Source organism: Megalops cyprinoides, chromosome 1 (genome assembly GCF_013368585.1).
Source record: "Megalops cyprinoides isolate fMegCyp1 chromosome 1, fMegCyp1.pri, whole genome shotgun sequence".
Classification (NCBI taxonomy): domain Eukaryota; kingdom Metazoa; phylum Chordata; class Actinopteri; order Elopiformes; family Megalopidae; genus Megalops; species Megalops cyprinoides.
Window position 1 is genome coordinate 33,342,151 of NC_050583.1, and position 9,322 is coordinate 33,351,472.

General features: G+C 38.9%; 3 protein-coding genes across 5 annotated transcripts in view; 1 reads left to right on the forward strand and 2 right to left on the reverse strand.

Moving 5' to 3' along the window:
* Positions 1–535, reverse strand: part of LOC118782605 (uncharacterized protein C7orf50 homolog) — an 85,584-nt gene extending 85,049 nt beyond the window's left edge. The window contains exon 1 of one of the 2 annotated variants that reach the window (XM_036535969.1): positions 460–535. The gene's annotated coding sequence lies outside the window, so the exon portion shown is untranslated. Of the gene's footprint in view, positions 1–333 lie in introns of both variants that reach the window. The other variant, XM_036535980.1, reaches the window with a different exon arrangement.
* Positions 536–920: 385 nt separating this feature from the next.
* Positions 921–3,636, forward strand: c1h16orf91 (chromosome 1 C16orf91 homolog). Of its 2 annotated transcripts, none has more exons than XM_036536001.1 (2): positions 921–1,038; positions 1,837–3,636. In XM_036536001.1, exons 1-2 carry the CDS (start codon positions 944–946, stop codon positions 2,171–2,173), a joined length of 432 nt encoding a protein of 143 aa, XP_036391894.1. In that variant the 5' UTR covers positions 921–943; the 3' UTR covers positions 2,174–3,636. The 2 variants fall into 2 exon arrangements, with proteins under 2 accessions (XP_036391894.1, XP_036391905.1); XM_036536012.1 differs by having other exon boundaries at positions 1,840–3,636.
* On the reverse strand, positions 3,582–6,877 carry h3f3d (H3 histone, family 3D). Its single transcript, XM_036536024.1, has 4 exons — positions 6,786–6,877; positions 5,076–5,232; positions 4,360–4,513; positions 3,582–3,792 (listed from the first exon to the last, which is right to left on the reverse strand). The coding sequence occupies exons 2-4, from the start codon at positions 5,201–5,203 to the stop codon at positions 3,664–3,666; spliced, it is 411 nt and encodes a 136-aa protein (XP_036391917.1). The 5' UTR covers positions 5,204–5,232; positions 6,786–6,877; the 3' UTR covers positions 3,582–3,663.
* Between the last annotated feature and the right edge of the window lie 2,445 nt (positions 6,878–9,322).

The window sequence follows — 9,322 nt, forward strand, 5'->3', positions numbered from 1 at the left end:
CCATAGCACACTATTAATTAAATCACCTGGCATGAAAATAGCAAGCTAACCCGCTGAAATGCGGAATGACGACCTAAATAAAGTCACTTAAAATGATGGATAATGCAATCCCTCCAACCAATACTGACATTTGGCTATCCCACGTTAACTACTTAGTATTTCACGTGGTCGCTACGTCTGACATACACGCTAAGTACCTAACCGCCTAACGAAAAAACAGGGCTTAACACGCTAACGTTAACTAGCCAGTACAGCAAAGTTAGCAGTGGGTCTGCTCATAAGCTATTTGGCATGCTGCTTGCTTGCTAGCTAGTTAGCTAGCTAGCAACTTACATTAGTCTTCAATACGTGGGACTTTAAAGTTAAAACGTAAACTTCGTATTTATCTCCAAACAAGTATGGTGGCTGATATTCTACCGCATGCTAACGCTTCAACAGGTAACGTAGCTAACCATTTACCCTTAATTTTGTTCTGTCCGAACTGCACGCAATCTAACTATGTAGTCAGATCCGGCGCTGCTGGAAAGACACTCCTGCCTTGTCTTCAGCAAGTGTAAACTACCGCACGTGTCTCAAGCATGGTCAGTGGCAATTTTTCTCCGGTCTTTGATTGGTAAAAAGCTTTTCTCATCCTTCACTGGATTGGATGATTTGGATGTCCATTGGCAGCCTGGTACTTTGCTATCTGGGATTTGTAGGAGAATTTGCGTATCCGCCTGAAAGAAATAATTGAGTGCTCGACATATGCACTGTACTTTTTAAATATTTCCATTCATATGTGTAAATGGGATTAGATAAATGCACAGTCGCAGGTTTTCAATGGAGAGCCTTTCGGTATTGAGTTTTTCTATTCATCTTGAGGAACGACTGTGCCCATACATCTATTCATGACGGGTCGTATTAGCCGTTGCAACACGGTGTTACATGACCTCAGTTACACTTCATGATGTTGGGACGAGGTCGAAAGATGTGTACTGTCTTAAAACACACTACCTCGTTTCGCAGGATATTTCCCGATGGACGTAAGACAGAGCTAAAGTAAGTGTGTTGTATTAAATCCATGTCCATGTATTTAGGCTGACATACTGTTCTTAGTGGGGAACCATGTGGCTGCTAATGTAGTTAACTAGTTATTTACGTTACTAGACGTCCTCTGTAGTCAGATATAGCTAGCATTTTTGTACCTAATATACAGCAGTTATTTGGTTAGAGTTAGTTATTTTAACTTGTCTAGCTAGCTGGCTGGATATTTTAGATATGTTTAGCTAGTTAGCTCACTGAGGATTCAGGATACAGCTAGCTAGCCCTCAAGTCTGTGTGGTTGTGTTACTAAGGTAGCCTTATAATTATAAACCGGCTTCTTTAAGACTAGCTAGCCAGCTTCAGGTGGATAAATTATTGTATGTAACACGTTAACAAGGTTTTCATAAGACTGTGACTTTGGTAGCTATCTAGATAACAAGGTAACTAGCTTATAAGCTAGTGTGTTGAATACGGCATAGTGAGACTGTCTTGGTAGGTCACGTAACGTTCGATGGGAGTATTACGAAAAGAGGCTTCTGAAGACACAGCCATAGTGGTCATAACTCATCGTCATGCCGTCGCTGAGTTTGATAAAGCACGTGACATTAGCTAATTTTAATGCCGTTTTTTATATTGTAAGCCATTTAAGCTCCGAATTTTTTACGAGAGCTGGATCTCGTGTCGCAGTAACAACTCTGAAATTTAAACTGAGCAGGATGGAGGAGGGGGGAATTTTTACAGGTGAGAAATAAACCTCAGGTCGATTCAAGTCTTCAGCTCTTTTAGGCTTATTTAATGTTAATTTCTCTCGAGGAGAGTGGACCCACACAGGAACCTGTGCTTGACGTCGCAGAGGTGCAGGCAGCTGCAGCGCCCACCAGAGGATGAGGAAGCCGAGGAAAAGCCCATAAAGTTCTCCACCAGCAAAGCCAGCCACCGCATCTGGAAAGTGGATCGTTCACTTGGCAGTAACTTCGAGCGGCCCTGGTGGAAAGTTTTACCAGTCAGCCTTGTTGGTGTTTGCTTCCTGCTGTGGTGCATTTTTCGAAAAGAATCTGTTGTCGATCAACAGCTTGAAAAACAACTATATGAACACTTGCCAGGGCTACTTTCAGATGAGGACAATGACGATACAAAGCCAGGTTCTTAGCCCGAAAGAGATGCGCTGATTATTTTGACTAAATTTGCTCTTTGCAGGTTTGATCAAGAACACTGCAGTCTCCACAGAGACTTATTTTCTGCACCGTTTATAATTCATGACTCAAAGTTTCAAACATCACACATGGATGAAGTCAATACATGTGCGCCGTCCACTATGTCAGGTGTATACGGTACATAATTTTTGTTTAGGTCATAATGTTGTATTTATGGAGATGAAAAATGAATTTTAAGTGATGTGTAACTTCAGAGTGTATAAAACAAAGTGATAATTTCCAGAGAAGATCTTATTGTCAGTTGCATCTGACAAACAAAATGCCTTATTACCGGTGCTGTGTGTAAATGAATCATCAAATGGAACCAGGTTGCAACTGTTGTTTAACTTTGACAAGATAATTTATTTGCAGGCTTGGAGAAATTGTGATCCAGGAAAAGTAAACATGACTTTATTGCATGTCTCCATGTGACAAATGTAATTTAATGCACAGTGAATTCAGTCATTGTTCCTGTATGACCTGACTCATTGAGCACACTATTCTAACACACAGTTTACACATTACTGCTTAAGTGTTTGCTGTACTTTCCTATAAGCCATTGCTGGTAGGATTTTCATTAGCTACCAAGAGGTAAACTAACAGTTAATGTGATAAGCCTTGTAACAAAAACTTAAATGCTTGATAGGTTTTATTTCCAACTTAATTTGACTGCTTGCATCCATATGTTTGTATGTATCAGTGATTGGTAAGAGGCATCCCTCAACTTGTAAGACAAAGCCCCAATGTTAACTACATTGAAAATTGCTGAATCAGAGAGGTTTGGCACAAACTATTTCAGTGTCATTCTCTCATGTAAAACCCACTGGTACTTTATTGCTGTCAATAGAGCTATGTATTTAAATACTAATCCCTTTCCTACTTGTGTTGTAGGTTTATGGGCAAGAGAAACGTTACTGCAGTCAGACTTACGGCAAACATCTCATTTTTCACATTAAAAAACGAAACTCCCATTAGTCGATACATACACCACCTGACAAAGTTATTTCTATTTCTGTAGACCACCTTTAAATGTAGAATTTAAGAATCTATAGCATCTTAGAAAAAGACAAAATGTGAGGTAGTGGAAAGTTTATTTACAACCCAATAATCACAATGCAAAAAAAGAAAATGGAGATTACAGGTCTACTAATAATTTATCCAGTAAGAAGCATGCAAACTACATAATCTACAGCACAATAAGCCAGAGGTATAACAATTTCTGATACAAATTGACTTTTTGAAAACCTGAGAGGGAGTTTGAAGGAATGTTTTACAAAATTCTTGCTACTTTTGTTTTGTAAACCACTAACCTTTGTTTTTCTACCAATGCTAACAAAAATACAAAATTAAAGTCAACCTCAACATGTAGGCATTTGCAGTTCAATATAAGAATTAAAAAAAAAAAAGTATCTCTCCAAAATGTGAGTTCAAAAAGCTGGTTGTGAGGTTAAGCACGTTCGCCTCTGATTCGCCTCGCCAACTGGATGTCCTTGGGCATGATGGTGACTCTCTTGGCATGGATGGCGCACAGGTTGGTATCCTCAAACAGACCCACGAGATAAGCCTCACTAGCTTCCTGCAAAGAGGGAGAATAATGCTACAAATGGACTGCCAATATAACCAAGCTGACTCTCCAAATGCATGCATTCTCAGTCCTTAATTCAACTGATCAGATAAGTCAAAAAAATTGCTTTCTATTCATACACTGACAGCTGAACTGACCAAAAGTAAAGCCCACTCGCTACCATGCATCATCACAAAACAAGCAAAATACAGAACATCTATTGAAGTAGCATTGTTGGTCCTAATAAAACCAACACTGAACATACTGCAGGATTTAAATGTGGCAAAGGTGAAGAGAGTAGCTTGTGTGAACCCTGTGTAAAGCCTGTGGGGTAGTTGGTAGCAGGTTGTTAATTGGTTGCAGTGGTTACGTCACTCCCCGAGACTCAGTTAACTAGTGTTGTTGCCAGTAGGCTAGGGGCAAATTGCCTTTAGCTCAACTGGTAACGAGGCTGGCCTTAGGGGTTGGCAGCGGGCAGCGAGAACCCCAGTTTGACGCTCTCGCTGACCCAAACAACATCCATGGCAAATAAACAATGCAGTCTACACCCGTTACATAAATACATAACAAAATTCACACCTGCAGAGCTCCAATAGCTGCACTCTGGAACCTGAGGTCAGTCTTGAAGTCTTGGGCGATCTCTCTGACCAGGCGCTGGAAGGGGAGCTTGCGGATCAGCAGCTCAGTGGACTTCTGGTAACGACGGATCTCCCTCAGGGCCACAGTTCCTGGCCTTCATAAACACATCAAGATCAATAACCAAAATCGTTCATAACTAGGCAATATGAGACATAGTTACTGTTTATGTATTGTTCCATTTTTTATGGAACAGACCCTTGCAAGTTGCCAGAGCCTGTCATCCAAAGCCAGACAACTGAATTACAATTGACCTCACATTGCAATCCACATTTAGACAGCTTCACAAAGCAAATACTTTGACAAGACAAAGGGGTCATCCATTTAATTTTGTGTAACACATGCTAGTATCCCTGGACTCCAGCATCAATTAGTAAAATTGCCAAATCTTGAGAAAATCATAACTATGGTGAATTACTGTAAAATACACCTACAGTTCAGAGAATTACATATAAATAAATATTTTTTTGTAATATTATGTGAATATGATCTCTTCAGAGTAGTGGTTTCCAACGCAAACCGTCAGTTTGTATTTCAGCTTTTTTATGCCCAGCTCATATCAATTGATCATTATTGTTGTTGTCATACTTACAGGCAGTAAGATATACTAAGATGTTGGCGGGTTGGAGAACTAAATGCTGAAAGTTGGGCCACTTTACCTGTATCTGTGAGGCTTCTTCACACCTCCAGTAGAGGGTGCACTTTTTCTCGCTGCTTTTGTGGCCAGTTGTTTCCGCGGCGCCTTACCACCAGTAGATTTGCGGGCAGTCTGCTTAGTACGGGCCATAGCGTCTTTGCGTCAACGTCTTTCGTTCCCTAAACGGGAAAAGGTTATAAGTGGAGTTAGTCTGTCAATGCCAATTTCATCGAGAGGCCGTTGCAATCTAATATGCAAGCACACAGCAACGTTAGCCAAAATCTTTAACCCCTTTTCAGAACACCAAAAGCTGGCAATGTTAGACACTTCACGTCTGTTAAGCTATCGTATTAACGTGCATCGCAATAACGCAACATACTGTACGGAAGGGAGCGCAAAATGGCGGAATTCTGCTGGCTTTGTTGGTAACAAATGTAGTTTGCTTTACCACTAGCAATGTAATGTGGACAGCTACCAAACGAACTAAATGAGCACACCACGACCTAGGCAACTTAGATCACGTTAGCCAGTCAACCTGTGAGTTTGTAAAGCGTGCGCTTTTCACGCAGTCTGTAAATTTCGCCTAGAGCTCTGCCAATCGTGGCTAAAAGAGCTGGCTATCTGATAGCAAGCTTGCCGAAAGTCAAAGTGGACTACATACCTAACGTAGTACGTAGCCTAGATAGCTAACCGTGATTAGCGGCTAATCCTCGTCCCTCGTATCACGGCTAATGTACCTAACTAACTTTTACTATACTGTACTCATTTAAACAACTGTCGCCACTTCGTTATCTAACTATGGCACAAAATAACAAATTAATAAAACTTGCATCGGGCAATGGTAGATTCCTTGCCTGCTAAACTACGTTAGCTGGTATTAACAAGTCGTCTTAGTCGCAATCTAACATGTACCAAACCATTTTATTCTGATGAATCTGGACAGACCACCTCAAAAAATTATGTCGCTAGCCAGATAATAGCAGCTAAGCAAGTCATATACCCCCATACATAATCATGCTTCAAAGCACCTCCCACACGTTAACATTATGTCCGAAACTACCTGAGGTTAGCCTGCTGGCTACCTCAATATTAACCAACAAACTACATATCAAGCGATTATATGTAAAGAATTTTAAATGAATAAACCACATATCTATCACGAATCGACTTAGAAGTTGTCCATTCACACGTCCATTGTTAAGAACTTCTGTGCCAATTTAGCAGGTTAGCTAGCAATCGAGCTAGCCAGCTACAGATTCTATATTTAATTTTACTGCCACCATTACACGACATCCAACAGACACGTTTCACCCCTCTCTTCTCCGAGGATGTTTGTAGCTAACATGGCGTCCTCGAGTGAACAAAAATATATCCGCAGATGCTTTGTCTGGCTTCAGAGTCATTAACTACAAAAGACACGATAGCTAACAAGCTAACAACGGAGCAAAAATTATCAGACTCCAGCAATGTCGTTTAAAGTCGGGTAATTTATGTTATTTTACCTGACAGGCGCAACACAATCGAACTAACTTAGCTATGGTTAGCTATCCAGCAAAATGCAGCACACAGTAATCAACGTGCAGACAACAAACGAACCGTTTTACAAATAGCTGAAACTAGTCGTTTACATTTTCATAAAACAAAACCCACAACTTTGCAGAGTCGTAGGTTTATCATTCTCTTCTTAATGTTTTAAACGCTGATGAGCTTGTTCAATATAAGGTACACTTACCAGTCGAATTCACTCTCTTCTTTCAGCCTCCAACAAATTTCCTATCGACTGAATGAGAACGTTGGGTCCTATATATAGGTTTTGTGATGTTATTCTGTTCAAGTCCCACCCACGTCCTTGGTGTATCTGTGTATTGGTTAAACCACAGTTTAGTTATGTCGGGGAGTAATGAACCCCGCCTTCTGAGAGCAATCACCGCTTGACTTGTAGGCCCGAAATTTTGACATAGGAACCGCGAAAAACTTGATCTTTAATTGGTTCTCTAAAGGACGTCTTACTCGTGTCATTGGTCCCCATTGTAAAGCGTGACTATATTGTGTACGCACATCCTTCAAATAAGAAAACACTTGAATTGGACATGAACAGTAAGCATATACATAAATATAACATCTTCTATCGATTATTAAAATTGTTTTAGGTAAATTTTTTAGCTAAGTCTTTAAAATCACAGAGAAATGGACTCCACCTTCTGTTGAAATGGAAACAGTTAATTGATTGATGTTCATGATATTCATGTAGAACATCTCAATAACACCACAATTTTTGCTTCCAAATCCCGTCCTATCAAAAATCCAAAATCTAACTCCAAAACCCACTTGAACATTTACACTGATACAGCAGTCATTTCTATCCTTGTTAAATTTTCTTTCTGAACAACATCACACAGTTTTAAATGTAAGACTGTACAGAATTAATATGAAATGAAATATGAAAAGGTAGTACTGATTTCAGGAAGGGATATCCTATGGTGTAGTCTCAATTACAGTCTAAAACAAAGGTTTTAAGGTTATAAGACCAAAAAAAAAAAAAACAAACAAACACTGAAGGCTTGCTCTCTTGTCAAAGTGATGCAACCCCTCACCTAAAGTTAATACAGAGATGCTCTAAATAAATTACCTTAGTGCATGAGCACAGCAATTGAGGTGTGAAAGTCTGTTCTGTCTACCACATGGGCATCTCCACATCCTTAACAGATCTTATTTATTTATCATGGCTATGTGGTCAGTAGCTTGTTTAAGGACTTAATAATTAAATGCAATGAGATAGAACAAAAGAAGTACACCCTGTGGTCTTCAACAACTAAAAAATGCATACACAAAATATTCATTTCTGTATGTATTCTAGGAAGAATTTTGGAAGGTAATCAACAGTAACACCACTTCTTATAAATGATTGGTTAATAGTGTTTGTTATTGGAAGTATGACATTAACCAATGACATATGACAAAAATGACAAGTAACCAACAAATCAACATTTTGTTAGCAACAATTAACAATTAATCAAATATGCATTAAATACGTTTACACACAGGGTAGTGGAACCTATATTATAAACACATCTGTATTCCTTCTATATGTATATTACCATAAAAATTACGAATGAGGTAAGGTGTATCAAATGTTGGGATTGGGTATTTGCCAGCAGCTAAGAGGTGACATCTGAGGGAACTGTCAAATTTAATATGCTTGTAAACTCTGGCCAAAAAACATTTCTATGTTTATTTTGTTTCAAAATGACGTCAAAAGCACTTCATCTGTGCAGCAGTATCTTACGTGATTTGATAGAATGCTTCGGTAAAAACACTTTTCTTTTTTCATAGGAACCTAAACCCCCTCATGTATTCTGGCCTTTAATTCAAATACCTGTATTCAGCAAAAGCTTTTGATGAGAAATTCAAAGGCTGGATTATGAAAAATAAAGAGAAAACACACAGCCAGGCTCAAACTTAAGACTTGTAAGTCGATCAGGATAAGAGTGTCTGTTCAATAAATGTAAAATTCCCTATTTTGACTGACTTCACCAAAAATAAAAATCAACTTTCAAAAGCAAAATATTGCATTAGATCATAAAGTTGTTCAACAAGAAAGTTTGTGTTTTATGTTATTCAAAAGAAGAAGACTCTTTCTCTCTTTCACACACACACAAACACAGATAAATAAATAATCATAATTATTATCAGAATCATAATAACGTGACAGATTACAATGCATAGTGGTATACCTATGCTGAGGAGAAATTCCACCATCTCTTGTAGATTGCATTGATTCATTGTAAAGTTTCAGATTAAACCTGAATACATCACAGGAAACACTGGTGTCATAAAAAAAAAAAAAAAAAAAAATATGTTTACTGTACTTTGCATGAAGTTTCTCAGAAAAGGAATTTCCCTGGCACAATAAGGCAATTCCCCATGTTTTTGTCACTGGTCTGCAAAGCACTGACATTTTTACCACATGGTGGCGCATTACCCATTGGTACCTGAGGTTGAAACAATAAATCTACTTCAGGCACTGAAAAGACAGAATTGTTTCTGTAATCTCTTATCTGAAGGCCTACTTAAATCCCCATTTTGAGGGGAAACACCCCTTTTTCAGACATCATGAGACATATGAGAGGGAGGTTCATTTGGGGGGGTATTTCCAGATAGTTCATTATACCGTTTCTTACATTTTCAAAACGGGATATAGTATCTGGCTCAGGGGTATAGCAACAGTACCATGCCAGAATCTGAACTAGATTATGTTCAGAGACTTGA